The following is a 24,795-nucleotide window of genomic DNA, read 5'->3' as shown; positions in this document are numbered from 1 at the left end:
CAAGCAGCTTATCGAATTTCCAATATGGCTTTTAAATTTACTTTCGTTTATATCTATTTATTTTCGCTGTTTTCAATCATTATTAACCCTCCAGTTGTTGCGCACTCAAATGTAACGTCAGTGGTCGCGCGGATTACAGTTGTGATCCATATTCTAAGTTACTTTTTTTACATGTAATTTCATTTTTTCAACTTTTCTGGTTAATTATTAGTAATTCCACATTAACAGATTTTCATTATATGCATTCTTTTTTCAAAATTCACAAAACAATTGTTTGTCCAATTACATATTATAATAAATTCTGTAAAAACATACATTTAGAGACTGAGAACATCTGTGCGGAGTACAGTCGCGATGCAAGAACGCACCAACTTAATTACGCCCCAAGTAAACACCTCCTTAACACTCTTCTGTTACAACGTTTCAGCTAGTCGTAGAGAAATATACGAACGAAAGATACCCAGATGACAGACTATTGTGATCCACGCGACCACTGGAGGGTTAAAACTGGAATACAAGTGCTGTGAATTAGAGAATTTCAAAGACGAAAAGTGTCTAATCCTAATCGTGTTGTGGGTGCTGCCTAAAATAATTCATGAACGGTTGAGTAAGACATTCTGTACATTAAGTACTGTATATGCGATGCGTTGAACAATATCAACATTAGTATAATACCTATGCAGCGAATGTTTGAATAGTCAAAACAAATTGCAGCAGATCGGAGATCACTGGTAGTTTTCCTATCCGTCGAAGTCCACAGATAATATCAAATTGATAAGTGATATTCTTACAAACCATTTTGATTTTTCTAATCCTGGTAGTGATGGGCGTACTGTGCCTAAATAAAAGTACAGTAGATGTCTTAATAATGTATTAAATAAAATATATTCTCATGATGAAATCAACGGAAAAGTTACTGAGATAATTGTTAATCCTTGAACAAGATAGTTGTATGACAGATTACATGGTACTTTGTAGAGTGTTACCACAGTCTAGTTTACAGTCACGAAGCTCAACAAGGAGGAAATATGCAGCCATAGATAGTTGCTAACCACTAGGATCGCTACTATCGCCTCATCACAGATAATGCGAATTAGTATCGACACAGTGCATTGTTCCCAGCACCCTCAACAACTCAAGCTTCGTGACTGTATATACTAGAGTGACTAGACTGTGGTGTTACTGAGTTCAGGCGGCATAAACTGGAGAACTTAAGTTGTAATAAAGATTAGTTCTACATTGTTTTCCAGATGAGCCTACAAAACTGCGAAATAATAGAGTCTTCAAACATATTTATTGTTATTTATTATAGTAAGAGACCGTATTTTGTACGTAACCCCATGTAATACATGGAATTAAAAACTTGAGTCTATATAAACTGAATAACTTAATAGCATAGTTTCCAATATTTCCATGTTGTTTTTACTTAGTATTCAAATCTGTATTGAAGTCATATCACATATTATGCTTTAAAACAAGACAATAAGTAATAACGTATGAGATTTTTTGTTTTTACAGTGATTGAACTCAGTTTTTTTGCTAACTGACACTATATATATGGGCCTATATACAGAGTGAAAGTATATAAATCCGCAGATTTTAACAGATTTTTCCTTCGATAGAATAAAACAAAAAATTGTAATACCATATTGGTTCCAAATGAAAACTTTTATCAGAAAAAAATTCTCCTAATGATTTATTCCTCGAAATTTAAATGAAATGAACAGTTTTTCTTGCAAGTAAAATAACAACATTAACACGTATCTTAATTTCCTGTCATTAGCAAGTCTTGCAACTGTACTGAAGTGATTAATGCAGGGAATAATCTATTCAGAACAACAGCGCGTGTGCGTTCGTAGATGAACGTGCGACACGCTACTGGCAAACTACTCAGAATTTCAGCCCAATTTTCTAATTAAGCATGCACTTAACTGCAAAACGCATAATAGGTTTTTATTTAATTTAATGTCTTCTATTGCCACCTTCAATCCGCACAGCTATGTCACTTCCACCGTATAGTCCACTGTCCAGTTGTTTGGATTAGTCAAATTCTTTAGGTCTGTCAATTTGCTCTGATGGAATCTATATCTAGCTTCTAAACGTCCGAGATGTTAAGTTCAAGGACAGAATGGAATAACCAAAAGTCAGGTTCTGAAAATCATAACATGTAGGTACGCGTTGGAACCAGTAGTTGCGAATAGAGTTGTCGTATTTTCTTGAGGACAGGTTCTAAAAAATTTGAAATTTCAGCATTGTTATTTCTGTTAACAGAAATGTTTGAATATAGAACATATGCAGTTGAATGAGATCGTATATATGCAATAAGCTCTTTCGTTTTTTTGTTTTTGACCTTCTCAATTTCATCCCCCGATAAAAATAGAAATAAAGAGAGAGACAACATCCGTAGTAGGCTTACGGGGATTGATAATTCGCGAACAGAAAGTAGTCTGGAACACTGCAATCATGAAAACATATTTTGCACACATTTACATGGAATGGGAAAGATTGTTATTTTCATTGCACCTTTTATTTGTATTGTCGTCGTTACATTTTACTAAATTGACTATCTGGTTAACATATAATTATGTTCAGTCTTTTCTCTGTTTGCACAGGTAAATGATGCGTCTAAATTGCAAACTGATTTCGCCATTTCAGCTTATGTTAATTGATGTTCATCACGTTTACATAGATAGATTAAAAACTAGTTCTTCTTGTTATAATAAAAGAAAATCATTTTTTATGTAAGGGAACCTATGAAAAGTTAATTTTTCAAGGAAACGTATGTGAATTTAGATATTTCCCATTAAATCACGGAAACATTTATTATAGGCCTGTGTCCACATGGAATCTTAGTTTCATTGCTTATGAGTTATAAAATATATTGGATAGAACTGTTAAAAGGAATTGGTAGGCTTTGGCACTCGATTTTTCCTAAATAGGAACTATTATGGTAGAAATGAAAGTTGATCTATACTTAGCACCATGATGGACGTATGCATTGTCACCATTACGGTGTACTACTGACTCATCCGAGGCAGTCACTTTTACATTTTGCGCTGTATATGTAAACTGAGGTAGCAAAATTAATTGTTCGAATGTTCTTCAAACACCGGCAACACACTTGGTTCAATAAAAAAAGACTTGCAATGCTTCATTACACTGACTTTCAGGCTGTCAATTCTTGACTGGAATCAACTTAACCATGGTTAGTATTAGTGAAATTAAAAAAGTGCTATGTCACACACATAAGATCTGACTCTTCACTGTGATCAGATTATTCCTAGTAGCGAACTGATACTGAAGTGGTCAACTTTGAAATTTACTGGTTGAGTGTTGTTAATACAGGCACGTCGCCATCTGATCGAAGCTGCAGTTATTTTATAGTGACAAGTAGAACAGATTGCTTTATGGACATGCACCGGTGACAGGCGTTTTTCAGCGATAAGTCTTTAATATTTGCAGCTGGGATGTAGAATTTTCGAAGCAGCAACTGCTAATCCGTGACATGCAGTACTTTCATATTGGCATGTAGCACGACAAGTAGTTGAAACTGCACTCCTTGTATATTGTTAATTGAAATGTAGTGGTGCTAGACAGACATGGGCCACATATCTTTACAGTTACTGTTCTTGTAAAAAAAAAACGGCTGTGACATAGTGATGTATAGAGAAAATCGCCGAAAAGTGCCAGAAATTGCAATCTTCTACATTCGAAACTGGAACAGATTGCTTCTCGACAGACAACGGCAATATATTATACAAAGTACTTTTCTTGTACATCGACGTCTACAACGTAATTTTCTTTAGCTAAACACGGCGACATGTTGAAACTACACTCCTTGTACATTGGCATATTGCTATCCGAAACTTAGCGATACCTAGACAAGTATCGACGATATATGGTTGAAACTGTACGCCTTGTACGTTGACAGCTGGACGTAGTGCTGTCTAGACAAACAGGGATGACATGTGGTTCAAAATGTTCTCCTTGTACAATGGCAGCTGGGACATAGTGCCGTCTAGACAGGCACCAGCGACATGTGGTTGAAGATATATTCCTTGTACATTGGCAGCTGGGATGTAGTGTTGTCTAGACAGACATTGGCGACATGTGGTTGAAAATTTTCTCCTTGTACAATGGCAGCTGGGACATAGTGCCGTCTAGACAGGCACCAGCGACATGTGGTTGAAGATATATTCCTTGTGCATTGGCAGCTGGGATGTAGTGTTGTCTAGACAGACATTGGCGACATGTGGTTGAAAATTTTCTCCTTGTACAATGGCAGCTGGGACATAGTGCCGTCTAGACAGGCACCAGCGACGTGTGGTTGAAGATATATTCCTTGTACATTGGCAGCTGGGATGTAGTGTTGTCTAGACAGACACTGGCGACATGTGGTTGAAAATGTACTCCTTGCACTTTGGGACGTAGTGCTGTCTAGCCATACACAGACGACATGTGTTTGAAAATGTACTCCTTGTACTTAGCAACTGGAACATTTTGTTGTCTAGAGAGAGACACCGCAGACATGTTGTTGAAAGTGTATTTCTTGTATAGATCATTCGTTATCTCATGAAAACAAATGCTTGCGTGCGCCGTAACATTTAATAAGACTCTTTGTGGGGGAGTAAACTGAACGCACTAGCCAAAAGTATGAGCGTAGCGAGAGAGGAAAGCTTCTCAGTCACCTTATTCTTCCCCGATGCGCAGGTAGGTTTCACAAGATAACGAATGGCCTATAAATTGACAGCCGGATTGTAGTGCTGTGTAGACTGACACTAGCGACATGTGGTTGAAAATGTACACCCAGTACATTGGCAGCTGGATCAATACTGCCTAGACAAACACCGGCAATATGTGGTTTAAAACATATTTCTTGTACATTGGCAGCTGGGAAATAGTTCTGTCTACACAGTCACCACCGACATGTTGAAAATGTACTCCTTGTACATTGGCAGCTGAGACGTAGTGCTGTCTAGGCAGACGTCGGTGGTTGAAAGTGAACTCGTACATGTTGTTGAAGGTACATTGGCAGCCGGAACGTAGTGTTGTCTTGGCAGACATCGGCGACATGTAGTTGGAAATGTACTCCTTGTACACTGGCATGACAGCTGGGACGTAATGCTGCCAAGATAGACACCGACGAGATGCGGTTGAAAATATATTTCTGGTACATTGGCAGCTGGGACGAAATGCTGTCTAGACTGACACCGGCAGCATGTGGTTGAGAATGTACTCTTTGCACATTAACAGCTGGGAAGTAGTGCTGTCTAAAGAGACACCGGCGAAGACGCTGCTGTCATATTGAAGCTGCATTCCTTTGACAGTGGCAGGTGCGAATCCGACATGTCTGATTCGGACTCCTTTTCGAATCCTAAATTTCTGAGTTGGAACTCCGACGGTGCCTTTAGCCTGTCCTCCAATTCGCGATAGTGGCTGTAGATTCCCGTCCACACGTTGTACGTCACCGCTGCGAGAAAAGTGCAAACAATATATGTTCAATGAAGAGAAATGTGACTAAGTGAATGAAATGGATGCTGGGCAAAGAATGGAGAGAAGGAAAGAGTCTGAAGGGTGAACTCACATTGTGAAAAATGGAAATAAACAATATAATCGAGGTAAATTAATTTGGGACTGAAATATTGAAACAGGGAATCGTAATTGGTTGGTAATTTAACTTAGTTTAACTATACTGCGTTCCATAATGTCTGACAGGCGACGTAAACATTGCCGGCAGAGACTGGGAGAAGGATGGCAGAGGTCATATCCCAGGCTTACCTTGAAGTTGGGCGGTCTGAAGCGTTCTAGCTCCGCCCAACTTCAAGACAAGCCTAAAACGTGACCTCTGCCATTGGTTGAGTAGCAATTATTCTTCTCTCATACTCTGCTGGCAATGTTTACATCGCCTGTCAGACAATGGAAAGCAGTATAGTTTCGGCTTGATTTGCAGCCATCTTAAAATACTATTGACAACCCTTCTTGTTTTCGGTTTCTTCTGATGGTGCTTCGTCTGTTGCGGGTGCGTTTATGTTCGCTAGTGTTGTGTCGAATGGAGTGTGTGTTCTTAAATTTAATTTTATTGTGTACTGAGGATATGTTGTCGATGTGCTTTTGTATGCGAGTATATTTCGTGCTGTTTTAGTGTATTTAATTTTTGGTTTTTCTGTTGAATATGTAAGATTTCCATATCTCTTTCTAAGTTACTAAAGTTATACAGTTAAATTTCAGAACGCACACCCCATTTGACACAACATTACCAAACATAAACGCTTCTGCCACCAAAGCACCATCAGAAGAAACCGGAAACAGACAAGGGCCTCTCTAGTATCTGAAAAGGGCAGCAAATAAAGCCGAGAGTTTTCAACTGAGGTAAGTTAACGATATACATTAAAACTTCGTTAACTCGGACCCGATAGGCCGGACTTCGCTTAATTCGGACAGCAAAAAAAAAAAAAAAAAAAAAAGTGAGTTTGGGAAAATTAAAGAACCTAATTTTAAGACTTACTTTTATACATTAGAATTATGGAATTACAAAAGAATATAGACATGCTCTTCAAACCAACTTCCGCAGCAAGAGTTTCGAGCGATGCAGACCAGGTCGTCGGGCACATCATCATAATTATAGATATCACGTATGTACTGTATTGTATGTAATTGCTTTACATTTTACTGTACTGTATAGTGTATTTAGGCCTATGTTCTTTAAATACATCATAATAAATGTGCTTTGTTGCTATAAATAGAGTTTTAATGCACTTTCTACTGTTATTTTTGTTAATCCGGACTTTCATTAAATCGGTGAACTTATCTCCCAATTATTCCGGATTAACGAGGCTTTACTGTAGTTTCACATTAACACAGGAGAATTTTTCTATAACAGATTTACCAAATCTTAAGAAAGATTAGACTACAACAGTGACAAAAATTTTCAGACGTTGTTGTTTAGTCAATTGTCCGAAGACAAGTCTGAACCTCAAAAATGGTACTAAGAAGGTATCACTCATGAGACAACTACGCCAGGAGATAATGAAGTATGGTGGCCAGTTCCTTTCCACCTCCATTGCATACATCGCCGACTAGCTACATACTACACTAATCAGGCTTCAGATGTATACAAAAAATTGTTCTTCGTCTGACACATAACGTCAAGTGAGATGTACTTCCTGATAATAGATGTGCAGTAAAACCTGTCTGAAAAATCACCCCTATTGAGAGACCACTCCTCCTAAAGACCGATTTTTTAAAGAATCGAATTAAACATCCATAAAACAAATGTAAATCACACCCCTTTTAAGAGACCACCTCTCTCCCCGGCCACCGACCAGTGATTGAATAGCCATTTTCTTAATTTCGCCCCTTTTAGAAGACCATACTGTATTTTTAAAATTTACAATTTAGTATTTTATTACATTACTGTAGCCTAAATAAATTCCAAGAAATTCGTACAGTACTAGAAGTTGAAATGATGTTTGGCAACGTTTTTAAGTGGTACCGTATTCACGTTGAATGCCCATCTCTGTCCTTAATCCCTTAAAGAATGTTGGTTATTGCTAGGAAAAAGGTACAATGACCGTTTGCTAACGGCTTCCAAGGTATAACAAAGGGTTATTTGCACCCCTGTTTAACAGTTTCTTGAAAGGTAAGATTTCTCATGCCGTATGACGGTTTTACTTTTCGTTTTGTACAGAAAAATCAAATCTTTACTTGTTAATTACAGTGCAATAATTTATTTTTTCTTCCTCCTACCTTTTAGAAAAATCCAGTGATCAATCCACCGGTGACGAGGTTAAAGTCAAGAGAGAATTTCAACCCCAAAAAGTCACTAGAAGAAGCCTTATGTAATATTCAGCTAATTCAACAACGGCGCCACTGAAAGACTGTTTGAATAGAGAACATATAAATGAACTTTTTTTAACATGTTAAAGAATAGTTTTGAAAATTGGGTTGTAAAAACGAAGCAGAGTATGTAATGAATCAAAGGAGAAAATTGTAAAAATAACGTAAAATAAGAAATAAAGTTATCTCAAGCTTTCATTGTTAGCAATATTCCCCATGTTTTTTATTTGATTAACATAGAAACGTTTTAACCAATTATTTGTGTAAAAACTCCCACTATTGAGTGACCACCCCTCTGAAAGACCTATTTTTCATGGAACCAGCAGTGGTCGTTTAACAGGTTTTACTGTACATATCAGGCAGAACCTCAGTCAGAGGATTTTTTTACATAACCCGCTCTAATTGCTTGCAGTGGAAGTGTTGCCAAAGTATGACCCTCGTATTTAAAGATAAAAACACATGTTAGGTCAATAATACAGTGTTCATTGATTTGATAAAATAATTAAAGGTGATGGAGAAGCATCTCCGAAACATGTCTGACTAACATCTTCAATAATTTTATTGTACTTATTGGTGTTCATACAACTGAAACATATCACCTTTAATGTATTTTATGAACCTCGTGTATTGCATAATTATCTAACTGAAATGAGCACCAAAGTGCATGACTATGGAAAAACAAGAATGGAATGTAGATCTAATGGACGAAGAACTGTTAGATAAGCTAAGGAATTTTGATTAGAGTCTTCATATACTATAGAGCGTAATCCGTGAAGATGAAGGTGATGGAGGAAACTTGTGTATAAAGTGAATACTAACCCGCAGAGATGGCTGCGGCTGCCGTAAGCGACATGGAGATCACGGGATCGTCGACGATGTAGGAGCGCATGAGTACGTAGACCATGAACCCGGCCACCACGGCGAACGCTGCCAGCGTGAACAGCAGGTAGGGTAGCATCAGCAACGGGTTCTCCTGCAAGCATTCAAGTCCGCTACAACAACAGTCATGTTGCGGGCCAGTGTGACAACACATAATGGTACTCACATTGCGGGCACCGATCACGAGGAAGCAGTGCACCAGAAGTGACGCGAAGCCGAATATAGCCACCAGCAGCGGCGAGTTTCCTGTGGCACACAATGCGGGACTATGCATTATTAGGCGACACTCCAAAGATACGAGTAGTTAAAAATAAAGAGCACAGCAAAAGAACGTACTTAGCAAATTTTACAGGAAATTTTTTGAAGAAAAAAAAAGTGGACAAAGCACGTTATTTTCCTGTGCTCTTGAAATACGATAGCGATGATGGGGAAAATCTTTATACACAATTTATTTAATGATGATGATAATAATGTACTGGAATTAGAAATAAAGAAGCTTATGATAAATTTACTTTGGGTGTACTATAAGTAGTAAGTAATATGAGCTGTGCCAGGAAGTCAAAGTAGTATAGCAATGGCAAAGGAAGTTTTAAACAGAAAAAGCAAAATTTTCTGCGGACTTCTGGAAAAAGAACTGAGGAAGAGACTAATGAAGTGTTTTGTGTGGAGTATGGCATTGTGTGGGGCAAAAACATGGACATTACGACGAAGTGAGGAGAAACGGCTCGAAACATTTGAAATGTGAATAAGGAGAAGAATGGAGCGTGTGAAATGGACAGACAGAATAAGAAATGAATCTGGGCTAGAAAGAGTGGATGAAGAAAGACTAATCCTGAAACTGATTAGGAAGAGAAAAATAAATTGGCTGGGCCACTGGTTCGACATGAGCTTGATTAATGTCTTAAAATTTATCTCAATTAAAACTTATTAGCAAGAGCCTACAAAACATTAATTCAACTTATTGTTGACATATTTGTTAGGTTTGGGCTATTCGTGATGGAAAAGACTTATCGCCGATGAAATCATATTTTTAAGGAAAACGAGATAAATCAGGCCGTATAGAAAAAGAGATACAGATTTCTTCATAAATTTAGAATGGTGTCATTTTTTAAACTATGCAGGTAAACACAAAAGTCAATGGAAAAATTCGATGGTGTTCGGGTAAAGGGGGTTAAGTATTTTTTTTGTGCAAATGAAGTTTTGTTCCCCAGATGAACATACAAGTTAAATTACACAAGAGAGAGTGCAAAAAACAAAAGAATACTAGCAGTCGATGTGTTTTGTTTGTGTAGAAAGTTATTTGCAATAAGGCTGCGAAGTTTAATTTTGATTTATATCAAAACTTATTTTATGACTTGTCTCCCTTTACTCAAGCATTATCGAATTATGGCCTTCGAATGAATGATACATCAAGCAGTTAAGTACAAAAATAAGTTATTAGAAACTCTAATGAAACCTCTTGAATTTTAATGAATATTAAATTTACGTGGCGTGTTAAGAGGGTGGCAACTGATGTCGTGATCGGCCGCAGGCTCGAAACCTACTTGGATTGATTAAGCCTATATGGTTGGATTTCTTCCTAAATTTACCCCAACTATAATGCGAATATCGGTACTTCAATTGTAAATTCTCGGAGTCATTTCTTGCTACCACAAACACCAAACAGAATAGTTGGAAACAGAGTACTGACTACCTTTGAGTTGTTGTAGTCAAATATCACATAATCTATAACGTACCTTGTGGATACAGTGTCAGCCAGTTGAGTAGACTGGCCACGCTACCCAGCAACAAAAGTATGCTGAGTACCTGAGGACAAGACAAGTTTCTTGCTTTAGAATAGACTAGAATTGAATATCACGATTTACAGTCATTATTGTCGTATTAGACAAAATCCTTCTCGGGGCAGGACTTCCGCCTCGGACCGTTAAGGGAGCCTTGGGAGGGTTGCCGAAGCAGGAGTGGTACATGGACTCTGTTGGCTGTAGGGACCGGTCGTTAAGGGGGTCAAGTGGTTAGGTCGGTGCGCGTAGAGGATCGGTGGGAACGCAACTCATCCCCTATGGGGGGGGGGGGGTGTACAATAGACCTCAGGTCGTAGTGTGTGGAATGTCCCCTCCCTCCCACCTAACAAGGGAAAAAAAATTAGACAAAATCATTTTTATATAAAATTATAATAAAACGGTGTAATGCATTAACTTACATGTTTACATAATTCTGTAGTTACATCAGAATACAGATTGTTATTTTTCATTCAAATTCAGGTACACATATACACGTCTATCACGTTTTATGGAAGTGGATGCTAATTATCCAGGTTTTATTTAATGTTCATTATAGTGCTGTGTATGAAATGGAAAAGGGAGTCAAAATCCTGTATTCCTTGGAAGCTGTTCTGTATAATATTCTGTATGACATTCCATTCATGATTCCAATTACTAAGGTTCGGATAAAGTAGCTGTATCAGGATAGGCTGTATAACTGAATAGGATAGGGGCTTGGCTTGCTTCAGACTAAGTAAACACTACCCCTTTCCACTAGCTAAAACTCTACCTTTTTTTTTTTAATTGGGTTATTTTACGACGCTGTATCAACATCTAGGTTATTTAGCGTCTGAATGATATGAAGGTGATAATGCCGGTGAAATGAGTCCGGGGTCCAGCACCGAAAGTTACCCAGCATTTGCTCGTATTGGGTTGAGGGAAAACCCCGGAAAAAACCTCAACCAGGTAACTTGCTCCGACCGGGATTCGAACCCGGGCCACCTGGTTTCGCAGCCAGACGCGCTGACCGTTACTCCACAGGTGTGGACCTCTACCTGTTGGGAAGAGCGCTCCCCACCTCTTGTTAAAACATCAATGGATGGACAGTACAGCTGATAGGAACTGAATATACGTTGTCACTACTGTTGGCTGGAGGACCGCGACATCTAGATAATCTTTGTAAACAAAACGCACGGACCAAGAATGGCTATCCTAATACAGCTATTTTATCCGAACCTTATTTTGAAACTTGAAGACTCGTTTACCACCAGTAGAATTACCCTAGATAATTCGATGAAAGAATAATGGAACGGAGAAAAATTCTCTCCGGCGCCGGGATTTGAACCCGGGTTTTCAGCTCTACGTGCTGATGCTTTATCCACTAAGCCACACCGGATACCATCCCGGCGTATGATGACGCAGAATACCTGCATGGAAATATCATATGTACTTCGGTACATTAAAATAATATAAATGATATGCGTAAATCACTTCGTGATTTAAGACGGCGCTTATTCCGTCGGATCCCGGCCAACTAATCACTCATAGCGAGTGTACCTCAGCACATGTGTGGACTTCAGTCCTATGTTCATAGACCTCTATGACGTAGTGCAGAGGGCGGCCACTAGAGGGAACCCAAGAGTTGGAACTTAATCTGAGACGATTCTGTCCGACGCCGGGGTGGGTATCCGGTGTGGCTTAGTGGATTAAGCATCAGCACATAGAGCTGAAAACCCGAGTTCAAATCCTGGCGCCGGAGAGAATTTTTCTCCGTTCCATTACTCTTTCATCGTATGATGACTCAGAATATCTGCATGGAAATATAATATGTACTTCGGTACATTAAAATAATATACTAGATAATAGCCTATTGCCATGCACTACATAAGAATGCATAAATATTGAGTATAACTGTACATTCTAACTTAATTCTGCATCTTGCTTTATTCTTTACTACTGCACAAGTATTTAAACTGTCATTAGATAGGTGGGAAATAATTGTTTTTAGCTTTATTCTGACTTTAGAAAAAAGTCTATTGCTTCCTATCGAAAAAAAAAATCGAAAAATCGAAAGAGAATTGGGAGGAAAAATTTAAAAGGTACGCAAATCGCGTCCTTGCAAGGGGTTGGGGGCTGTACAAAACTAAATATGTGAGCTCCAAGCCTGTTGGCCACTAGTCTCACTCCGGATTACGCTGCTCCACTGAAGGAAATCTAGAAAATTTTGAAGGGGAAGCCGAAAATGGACGTAACCTCTTAGGTACCACATACGCGAAGGGGACTGAGATTTGATCAAGTGATCACGGAACGGGAAGAGGAAGAGCTGGCTGGTGTTTGCCGTTAGGATGGCAAGACGCTGTCATCTGATGTTCGATGACAAAGTATGTGAAGGCCGTCGGAAGAAGCGCCGTGCAATTTGAGAGGTCCCTGTCCTTTCAAATTGCGACTAATTGAGTGACCTCGTATATTAAAAGACTATTTATAGGTTCTGAACTAGGGTATAATAAAGGGGAATATATATGGGGAAGGGCATATAGGTCCGTGGCCCATTTCTTATAGGGCTCATCCCGACATTTGTCTTACGCCTCAGGAAAACCACGGAATACCTTGGGCAGGATGAGTTGTCTCATATAAGAGACTAGCCAATTTGGCTATTATGTAGGAGGTGATTGTTGTCATGAGCCTTGTTGATTCGTCTCAATTTCGAGACCAGCCATTTGGCTATATGATGGCTCAATTACGAAGGGGGGGAGAGATGTAATTGTTAATTAATTTAGAGTTAATTAGGGAGATTCATGGGGATATGAGTGCAGGTCCGTGGCCCATTTCTTTTAGGGGTCATCCCGACATTTGTCTTAGCGCCTTAGGAAAACCACGGAAAAACCTTAGGCAGGATGAGTTGTCTCAATATCAGAGACTAGCCAGTTTGATGTCCGAACGAAAAAATAAAAAAATCGAAAGAGAATTGGGAGGAAAAAGTTTAAAAGTTACGCACAACGCGCCCTTGCAAGGGGTTGGGGGCTGTACAAAACTAAATATGTGAGCTCCAAGACTGTTGGCCACTAGTCTCACTCCGGGTTACGCTGCTCCACTGAAGGAACTCTAGAAAATTTTGAAGGGGAAGCCGAAATTGGACGTAACCTCTTAGGTACCACATACGCGAGGGGGACTGAGATTTGAATTGCTTCCTAGACGTGTGATACCATATATATCATTAAGTAAGTTTTGTTCTGAATATGTGTGTGTGTGTCTAATGCCTACCCACTTCACTTGAGTGATTAGTGTTCCGCATACTGCGGATAGAAGGCAGGACTATGACCCATTTTCAAATTGCACACCACTTCGGCGGGCCACATCATGCGTGATGGGTATCTGTGAAGAGTTATGTCGTGTACTTATGTTAAGTGTTCGTGTACGTGTAGTGTAGGGAATGGGTGAGGATGATGATGAAGGTGAGGAAGGGAGAAGTGGAAACCCAGTGCCGGCACGTAGCCTACTCCTGTCGAATAGCACCAAAGGGGCCGCCAGGCTTAAAGTCCCCATCCGACGGACGAATCACTATCAACGGTGACATATGCCTTCCCTTCATATGCACTGCGGATGGGATTTAACCCAGGCATATTGGTGCACTATAAGTTGTGCACCGCCATGTTTCCTAGTCCCGAGGTAGAAATTTTACAAGAAAATTTCTGACCCCGTCGGGGATCGAACCCGGACCGGCTAGTCTGTAGGCAGACACACTACCACAGAGCCAACTGTAATAACAGTGTGCAAATAAACTGATTTGTATAGTAAACAGTTAGGTAAGTCATTTATATATGGTGTAACTGAATGACTTTTTCAAAATTGGAGGGATATAGAGGCCGTGGCGTCATGGTCTAAAGCATGCTGCCTAGGACTCGCGTTATGAAATGCGCGCTGGTTCGAGTCCTCATGGGGGAAGAAATTTTCTCATGAAATTTCGGCCAGTGTATGGGACCGGTGCCCACACAGCATCGTGATGCACTTGGGGAGCTACGATAGGTAGCGAAAATCCGGTTTCGCAAACCAGCTATAACGGCTGGGAGGATCATCGTGCTAACCACACGATACCTTCATTCTGATTGGATGATCGTCCACCTCTGCTTCGGCATGTGGACGTGAGGTCAGCAGCCGGCTGATCGATCTTGGCCCGTCATGGGCTGTAGCGCCATGGATTTTTATAGAGGGTAATGTGGTGAAGATTTTTCACCCAGGGACTCATGACCGGAAATGAGAATTGGAGTATCTACGGGTATAGCACCGTGAGATGTTGCTTTTCCTGTTCTTGTGGTGGCGAACATTTTACGTATTTAGTAGGCTAAATAAAACATTAGGATAGTTTGAAAGACTTTATTTACTTTCAAATTTGTAAAAAAATGTTTTCAAAGCGAAGACTTCGTTACATAGCGTGCAACGACGAACCATGAACCATGTTTTGTCTTGCTGTTTGGAAGATTCCACGCTCCCCTCTCATGGTATCGAATGCTGTAAATTTGCGCTCAGTTAGCTCATTTATTGTTTCTACCGGTGTAGCGTATACAAAAGCCTTCACGGACCCCATAAAAAAAGTCAGGAGAGGTGAGGTTAGGGGAGCGCGCAGGCCAAGGTACCAGTTTCCTTCACTCGGCGTTCAACAGGAAGGAAATGACAAAGCTGATACAAGTAAAGATACCTCTGCTCTAGCTTTATTTACGTTTTAAGACAGGCGGTCCAGGGACTGGCTCACGAGTCACAAAATATTGTAGATATTCCAATTGTCATTTCCGGTTATAGGTTCCTCGGTGAAAAATCTTCACCATAACGTCCTCTACATCCTCCTAAGTTTTGAAAAAGGCATTCAGTTACACCCTGAGAAAGAGAGAGTGACCTATCATAGACGCAAGTTACTACATTAAGGTGAGTGGGTAGTGATTAGGGGTCAGAAATCTGATTTTTTATTTTGTTTCAAGAAAAATACATAATAAGCGTTTTAAAATAATATATTGTGAGTGTGTCCCTGCACATAAGCACTTTAAATTTAATGGCCTCTTTAAATTTGGCGGCGCATGTAATTCATACATCCTTTTTCGTAAGTTAATATTTTTCAACCTCTCTTACATCACTGATGAAGATATGTCGAACAAAATATCTAAATTTATAAAAATCACTGGTGTCATTAACACAGTCTTCAAATTATCCCATGTTCAGAAACATACAAGGCTAAAGGTATATAAAACACTAGCTCGACCAGTCCTCTCCTACGGTAGCGAGGCATGGACAATCAGAAAAGCTGATGAGCAAAGGCTGACGACAGCTGAAATGAGGTTCATGAGACGAACAGCGGGATGCTCTTTGCTGGAACACCGTAAAAATGTGGACATATTGCAGGAACTAAAAATGGATCCTATAGTTAATTTTGTTCAACAATATCGACTTCAGTGGAAAAAACATGTCTAAAGGATGGATCGCACTAGATGGCCTAAACAGATTCTTACTTATGTACCAAGAGGAAAGAGGAAATTGGGAAGACCACGAAAGCGCTGGCATTAGACCGTAACAGATCCTGTAGGGTCTAATACGTGACGGATATGATGATGATGATGATATTTTCCAAACTCAAGTTCATTTTTCTCTTAAACTACTGAATATATCTACATGAAGTTTTTACAGTATTATCTGCAGCCTGTATTATACAAAGTAGACCTACGAGTTTATGAATATCACACATAAAACATGAGGGGAAAAAATATATGTGTTGAAAAAAGATGACAAAAATTGTTGATTAAAGTTGTTGATTAAAGTTCGATATTTTTTTCTATTTCACTGAGGGAGAAATATTCAACTACATTTTGCTTTAGAATTTACAATATAAGTACATTTCTTGATAACTTAAAAAAGTACAAGGTATATGAGTGAAGATTGTAGCAAGTGTTGTGCACCTGAAATTTTTAGGAGTATTTAACAAAGTAGGAAATCAGGTTGTCAGTTAGGGCCTTCTTTTGCACCTGGCTAAGAAACTAATCAGTTGTTTTCATACCACTGGATTCAGAATGATTTAATGTATAACTTTGGACATTTTTATTCCACTTTGAATATTAAATGCCTAGAAATATTGAACTAAGCATTTGTACTGAAATTCTTTAATCCCACAGGCATCACTACTCACTTCTCCTAAGCATATCGAATTCCTTATTATTGACATTAATGATTGGACGTCTATAAGATAGGCCTAGGTAGATTTAACGAAGGATAATTCATCTACATTAATTAATCCTTAGCAATATAATTTTGAAAGTAATATGTTACATGAAACAATACCGAAACCTTTACTCACATCTAGAAATGCAGCACCCGTAAGAGAGTGATTTTCAAAACTGGAAATTGTTTTAGATTATAGCAGTCTCAATTGCTTTTACTTCAAACTTGTCTTTTTACTGCCTCCCTGTTTAATTCAAAGCAGCGACAGACAACCGTACTTACTATGCCGAACCATCCTGCAGCCACTGTCAAGTTCTGCAGCGAACACTGCCAGAAGAGGCACTGGAAGGTGGACTTCCTGGGCACGCAGGGCAGCCGTATCAGCATTATTATTTCTTAGAAGGCTGTGGACAAGCAAGCTCAGCACATTCCCTTGTTATTGTGTTTCATAAACTCAAAATCATACCAGGAAGCACTGTTGGCTTTATGACGAAACGAGTGAAGGAATTTCAATATTGTCATAGCTACAGTAGCTTCTTGTCCTGAATGTGAGAATAGCGAGTTTCGTTTTCTATGTGTCCATAGAAATTCATTCCCAACTTGCACTAGAAGAGCACATCGCTATTTCCTTTTGATTGCTTTCAATTGTTCATATTACATGGCTTCATGCTGTGGAAATAAAAAAAAAGTGTAGTACCGTTTATTGAACAGATAAAGCGTTAGCTTTCGAAGTTTAAAATGCGATGATCAAAGACAGTATTGAGGCATTTCGCTGTACTCTTTTTACCACGGCTGTCATTCCTTAAAGTGACTTTTCCAGCGCATTTTTGCGGCATGAAATTTTTAAATTTGAAATGTAATGTCTTTTTTGACATGGTGAACTCGTTTTTTTTATTAGGGAAAGACAACAGAATTTTCTAGCTTAAATTTATGCCACTCTATAAGTTAAAATACTTTTTTGGAGTTATTACGTTAAATATTGTAGTACTTACTTATTTACTGGCTTTCAAGGAACCCGGAGGTTCATTGCCGCCCTCACATAAGCACGCCATTGGTCCCTATCCTGAGAAAGATTAATCCTTTCTCTATCATCACATCCCACCTCCCTCAAATCCATTTTAATATTATCCTCCCATCTACGTCACGGCCTCTCTAAAGGTCTTTTTCCCCTCCGGTCTCCAAACTAAGACTCTAATATGCATTTCTGGATTCGCCCATACGTGCTACATGCCCTGCCCATCTCAAACGTCTGGATTTAATGTTCCTAATTATGTCAGGTGAAGAATACAATGCGTGCAGTTCTGTGTTGTGTAACTTTCTCCATTCTCCTGTAACTTCATCCCTCTTAGCCCCAAATATTTTCCTAAGCACCTTATTCTCAAACACCCTTAACCTATATTCCTCTCTCAAAGTGAGAGTCCAAGTTTCACAACCATAAAGAACAACCGATAATATAACTGTTTTATAAATTCTAACTTTCAGATTTTTGGACTGCAGACTGGATGATAGAAGCTTCTCAACCGAATAATAACAGGCATTTCCCATATTTATTCTGTGTTTAATTTGCTCCCGAATATCATTCATATTTGTTACTGTTGCTCCAAGATATTTGAACTTCTCCACCTCTTCAAAAGATAAATTTACAATTTTTATATTTCCAATTCGTACAATATTCTCGTCACGAGACATAATCATATACTTTGTCTTTTCGGGATTTACTTCCAAACCTATCGCTTTACTTACTTCCAGTAAAATTCTCGTGTTTTCCCTAATCGTTTGTGGATTTTCTCCTAACATATTCACGTCATATTGTAGTACACGAATTCGTTTTTTAGAAAGAAATTATTACATTGTTTAAACATAATTTCAGCTTCAATACCGTTAATATAGTTAGTGACTTTCGTAAAACTTCGGAAAGAATCGTAAGGTATCGGTGCACGTGTTCCTTCAATGTCTTCAGCCAGAGAGCAAGAAATCTCAACGAAAAATTCTTTCCTGACCCTTTTTGTACTTCGTCCCGAACAGTTATCCATCTTGAGCTTTTCTAAGTAGATGAATATCGGCCGCAGTGGTAAATATCAAATTTGATGCCATATTTAACATCTAATTACTCCTACGGTAAACTTGGTTCACGTCAATGTTATCCACCTAGAGACAGCGGTTCCACTATTGAAATAACGTGAGGTGAATGGCTCTGATTGGCCCTTTCACCAATGACGTCAACATAGTGTTAGGCGTTTAGCTGACCACTAGGGTGCGAAAACTCTCTATTGTATTCGAATTATTATTTTTTTTTCATAGTTACGAATATACGTTTTATGAAACTGAATTAATTTATGCTTTAATATAAACGAGTTATAAGGACTTCCTATTATAGAAACAAAACTTACAAATTCTTTTTATTCTGAAATAGATCTACTTTGTCTATTCGTATAGACAATATTTTGCTTTCGTTTCCCGGAAAGAATACACATTTTATTAGTATAAAAACACAAACCATACAATGAGGCATATCCTGTTTGACAAAGAGATAAACTGATTATGAATCTAATTTTCCAGAGTTTTTACACACTCTTCAACGCTTTAAAAACTATTTCACAATTAAAATGTACTCGTAGCTAATGACGTTTTGACATTTATTAATTCATTTCATACAGAACTTTATTTGGTCACTTCAGTGTATACAGAACTTTAATGCATACAGAAATGTAGTGTTTTCCTATGGTAGTTCAATTAATGTTTATCACTCATTTCATTTTTATGTTATTGGGTTATTTTACGACGCTGTATCAACATCTAGGTTATTTAGCGTCTGAATGAAATGAAGGTGATAATGCCGGTGAAATGAGTCCAGGGTCCAGCACCGAAAGTTACCCAGCATTTGCTCGTATTGGGTTGAGGGAAAACCCTAGAAAAAACCTCAACCAGGTAACTTGCCCCGACCGGGATTCGAACCCGGGCCACCTGGTTTCGCGGCCAGACGCGCTGACCGTTACTCCACAGATGTGGACTCAAGTTTTATATAATAGTAATAATAATAATAATTTCTCCAGCCATAACTCTAATATACTTTCGCGTAAAGTAGGGTTCTCCAAAGGATATGCAATAATAAAAATAGTTAAAACACGCCGGTGAATGAGAGAACACACATAGAAGAGGAGATAGCATTGTAAATAATAATAGAGGAAAGTGCCCTAAACCGAACTCCTCCCCCTAAAGCGGACCCCCGGTCTCCTGGCTCCAAATTCGCCTAAATTCTAGCAGAACTAAGTGTAAATAGTAGTTTAGGGTTCTACCAGTCTGTAGCGGAGCATATACGTCGCCCGCTTCACTTGTTGCTTTTCAGTTCGCAATTATGTGTTTTGACAGTGGAAAAAGTTTTACACTGTGGTACATTTTTCGTTTTTTCTCCTAGATATTGGCAGGTAAGCCATTCGACCTATATATATTCTTAAATTGTAAGGTTTAAGGTTATTGGTTGTCATGAAACCGTTTAATTTTGATGTTTGGTTAAAAATATATTGAGTTAACAAAATGTTGGCTAAAGTCGCGTAAACTGGACCCCCTTCAGTTGCCTAAACCGGACCCCTTATTTTTTCATATTTAAAGTCTACCTGTATTTGTACACACTCTTATTCTCTTGGAATTCTGTTCCAAATTTCAGGAGGATAATGGGGTAGGAAGGAACAATCTTTACAGCGTACTGTTTAGAGTGGATCCAAATGAACTCCTCACTCAGTGATTTCGACACTTCACCGAGTTTGCCAATCCTACAAAGCAAAAAACCTGTGCTGTTGCTCTTGGATGGCCAATTTAGCCACACAGCCACACACAGAATATTGATCTGAACAACTTGGCAAAAACAAATCATGTTACCATTGTGTCGCTGCCACCTCACTCTTCACACAAACTACAACCTTTGGACAAAACTTTCATGGGCCCCCTCAAAGTTCACTACAGCGAGGAAATCAGGCAGTGGTTAAGGCACAATGAACGTGCTGTCAGTGCTTTTGATGCAATGGACCCGTTTCGCAAAGGCTATATTAGATGCCAAACAGCTCAAATAGCAATCAATGGATTTAAAGCAACCCTTGAACAAGAAGCTGCTTTCAGATGCCGAATACATAGTAGAGGTAACAAGAAACGAGATTTCTCTTTCTATGAATCTGTGTTAAAGAAACAAACAGCAGAAAATCAGAGCTTTCCAGAGAACAGAGAAGAATGTGATGTGAACGAACCACAAGTTATTGTAGAGTTTGACTCAAATCAACCATCAACATATTCGGCAGGTCAGGGTGTTCCTCTGTCATCAGCTACACTTGAGGATCCTCAGGGTTCCACATCTTCTAAGACAAGCCCGTTTGACATCACTCCCATTCCAAAATTTAAAAAAAGAGGTTCTCGAATAGGGGGCGAAAGATCTGCAGTTCTACGATCATCACATCTACGTCTTTGAAGCCCAATTGGTGGAAGCTAAAAAAGCTAAAGAAGCAATGGAAGCTGAACAACAAGCACGGAATCATGCTCAAGGACGCAAAAGCAATCGCGGCCAGGGACGTGGTTCAGAAGTACAGCCTTCAAGAAAAGGGAAAGGGCTCGTGAAGAAAGCGTCTAAATTTTGTGAAAAATGTGAAAGAATCAAGCACTGAACGTGACCTCTGGAATATCTGAATTGGATCTTTTCTCGGAACTTTCCCCATCCAGTTTTGTGACAGCAAATTTTCGAAGGATTCTAAAGGGGAACTTTTGGTCATGTGCGCTATGCGCTGGGACTGAAAAGGACATGAACATCTGCGATTTTTGTCGCTAAACGATTTAATTCTGTTGTACGTTTTGTGTATCTTTTTTTCAATACATCCTATATCTTTTTTTAATAACTAAAACGTGTAATTGTAATATTATACTTATATTTTGTAATTAGATTATGTTTTCTCTCATTTAATACCTTTTTCCAAATTTGTTTAGTGTTATTTCGATTATTTTTACAAGGGGTCCGATTTCGGCAACTATTTTTCAAATCGCCAAAGTGCAAGGCTATTGAAACCAATTTTTTTCATACTAATTTTTTATTATATTTCCTAAAAGTAAAATGTAAATGGTGCACAATACTATAAAGTAAATATTACATGCTTTTAAAATATAATTTTTTACTGTTTTATATATTGTTTAATCAAAAACAAAATGGAGTTCCAGTTTTGGGCACTTTCCTCTAATAATTTATTATGCAAGTGTGTGACAATATATTAAAATTCATTTACGTACAAGTGTAATACAATATTTTATTCAACACCTTGTAATAAATCGTTATAATAATAATAAACATTATAATTTAATATTAAATGTTTAATGTATAAAGTTATTCTTTATTTCATGTTACGTTCGCTAGGAACGAGAGAATGAAAGTTCATAAAACTCATTCGTACTAAAAAGGTGAACTAAGCATAATACCTTGTTTTCACAGGGCATGCATAATCCCTAATTCACTACGCTTCGAAGAATTGCTGAATATGCCATTTGTTTGCATTACACAAGAAAATAAATATCAGAATATGTCCATATTATGCAATTTTTACAATGAAATAGGAAAATACCCATGAAAAGTAGATAAATATTAAAATATGCAATCATACGCACTAACTTACAGTTCGGTGTCTTGGAACACGCACCATAGGTATTTCAGTGCTAAGATGTACGTATATTTTGTTATATTAGCTCCTTTAAATTATTATAGAAGAAAATGTTATTAAAGTTTTTTTGTAGAGAAAAGAAATTCTGTATCCAATCATACCTTTAAAACTATTTTTGACTGGGGATAAAAAATCTAAAAAATAATACAAAATACTTCCGCCACAGAAACTGCACTAATTTTTAATGCATGCTAATCATAGTTGGCTATGGATTAGTACAAACAATTGAATGCAAAGATGTTGTTTAATGTTCATTTATTAATCTGAGAAAACGTATTTCATGAAAGAAGATGTTCAAATTATTAAATGGTATTATGGAAACAGTGCACATAGAGTATGTGAGATATCGAACATGCAGCTAGCAAATGTCAGACGACAGTTTTATAATAGACTTGGTTATTGTTTAGCAGGAAATGGAGGTCTGTTTGAACATCTACTGTGATTTACTAATTTACCATGAAATAATGTAAAATATTGGTATTTTCATTGTTAATCTTTAAAAAATGAATTCGTATTGATGTCACATTCACTTGTTTCCCCTTTAAATGTTATCATAACTGGTTCGATACTAAACTATTTTGTCTTGAACACAAATATCAGTTATCCATGACCTACTGTAATTAAGTTTTCATGAAAGATGGTTATAATTACTTTTTAATTATAACTAATTCCAAACACACTCATAAAAATATTAATTTAATAAAGCAAATGTATGCAGAATTTTTTTCTCTACAAAAAACTTTAATGGCATTATTTTCCTTCTATAATAATTAGGGGAGCTAATTTAACGAAATATAAATTTTAGCATTTAAATCCCTATGGTGCGTGTTCCAAGTTACTACCTATATGTATACTATTGTCACGATAATCGAAGAAAACCATGATCTTAAATTAGTTTGAATGCAATATGCATTTTGCATATAAATCCGGTCTCTAGTTATAAGTCCTACACAACCTAGTAACACGTAGTGAAAATGTATACAAACAATTATCCGTAGGAATTAGAAAGCTATAGTCAAAGTGTTGGAAGAAATGTATGAAGAATTACAGTGTTTAGCAATGGTAATGCAAACGAAACGGGTTTATAGACGACTCATTGTTTTTTATTACGTTAATGCTGATATAACGAAGTAACTAACATCCTTTAAGTCGGTGTAGCCCGAAATGGGTAGGAACGTGATAATAATGGTGGATGTCGCTTTGTCGTTTTCCTTAGCCAATCCAGTAGCAGACGGCCGTACGTCAGATGTGTCACTCAGCGCGGGTTATTTGAAAGTTATGTGGCGAATAAATTCATATTGGGTTAAGACATAATAAACCTTTTGTCATTGAGACACGCGAACTTGGTAATTTGTCTTCCTAGGGGAACATTAGTTTTTACCGCTTCTTATTTTTTGAACGATAAGCTTTTTAATATGAATTTTCATGTTTTGCCAACAGTTGCGATAGCTACAATAAAGTGTAAAAGTTTGTCTTTCGAAATCACAATCAGAACTCGTTTAAAAAGCTCCTTTGAACGTTGCGAAAGAACCTTACCAGCTCGCTGCGGTGCTCTGGTCCTAGCGGGCCACCATCTTCAGACGCGGAAACCAACTGATGCTGCTGGAGGGTGGTTTTGTCTCCATTTCGCCAGATTGTCCCGCCAACAAGGCGCCCTCCAGGGCCGATCAATAGCAACCATGGACCTAGGGTCAGGCTCATCTGCGCATCTTTGTCTGGATGTCGATTGCAGTTGACGCATCTTAACAGAGCGTCATCTGGTATTACGACTGACGATGAGTGGCGTTACACCATGTCAAGATGTTGAGCTGAAACTGAGAAATGGAAACCTGATCCCTAGTCGTGTAGATAGTTGGGTATATAGGCAGCATCAAGGTGTGAAGTCAATTATTAGGTCTTACCCACGTAATTAATCATCGTCGTCATCAGTAGTATCATCACCACCATAATCATAATCGCCATCACCATCATTACCACCACTATTACAACCATCATCACCAAAATATATCAATGATATTTGAAGGAAAGGTGAATAAAATAGGCCTTAATACTGACACAAGATTCTATTGGGGTAAGAGAGGTGAGTCCACCGCAGTGGAATAACGGTTAGCACGTCTGGCTATGGAACTAGCGGGACCGGGTTCAAATCCTAGTTGGGATAAGTTATCTGGTTGAGGTTTTCTCTGGGGTTTTCCCTCGACCCATTAAGAGCGAATGCTGGGTAACTTTCGGCTTTGGATTCTGGAGTCATTCCGCTGGTATTATATCTTCAATTCACTCAGACGCTAGATAACAATAGCAGTTGATAAAGTGTTGTAAAACAACAAATTAAAAAGAAAGATAGTCGAGTCTCCAAGCACTGCTCGTCTAGAGCTGCAATATATAGGAGTGAACTAGTAAGAAAGGAAAACTTAAATAACCAACAATAATTATTG

At 38.2% G+C, this 24,795-nt stretch overlaps 1 protein-coding gene across 1 annotated transcript; it reads right to left on the bottom strand.

The window, feature by feature from the left end:
• Positions 1–5,110: 5,110 nt before the first annotated feature.
• LOC138697917 (uncharacterized) lies at positions 5,111–24,000 on the bottom strand. The gene is made up of 6 exons (XM_069823513.1): positions 23,897–24,000; positions 16,956–17,077; positions 10,452–10,521; positions 8,882–8,961; positions 8,656–8,809; positions 5,111–5,470 (listed from the first exon to the last, which is right to left on the bottom strand). Exons 2-6 carry the CDS (start codon positions 17,058–17,060, stop codon positions 5,271–5,273), a joined length of 609 nt encoding a protein of 202 aa, XP_069679614.1. The 5' UTR covers positions 17,061–17,077; positions 23,897–24,000; the 3' UTR covers positions 5,111–5,270.
• Between the last annotated feature and the right edge of the window lie 795 nt (positions 24,001–24,795).

The sequence above is a fragment of the Periplaneta americana genome, chromosome 4 (genome assembly GCF_040183065.1).
Source record: "Periplaneta americana isolate PAMFEO1 chromosome 4, P.americana_PAMFEO1_priV1, whole genome shotgun sequence".
Taxonomy (NCBI): Eukaryota; Metazoa; Arthropoda; class Insecta; order Blattodea; family Blattidae; genus Periplaneta; species Periplaneta americana.
The sequence above is the reverse complement of the archived record's forward strand: the minus strand, read 5'-3'. Positions and strand labels throughout refer to the sequence as shown.

Bases quoted from the DNA above. Each gene is read 5' to 3' on its own strand.
- LOC138697917 (XM_069823513.1), bottom strand. From the start codon at position 17,060: ATGCTGATACGGCTGCCCTGCGTGCCCAGGAAGTCCACCTTCCAGTGC. The intron at 8,962-10,451 runs GTACGTTATAGA...TGTGTGCCACAG, and splicing joins GCTGACACTGTATCCACAAG to GAAACTCGCCGCTGCTGGTG. The intron at 8,810-8,881 runs GTGAGTACCATT...GAATGCTTGCAG, and splicing joins TCGTGATCGGTGCCCGCAAT to GAGAACCCGTTGCTGATGCT.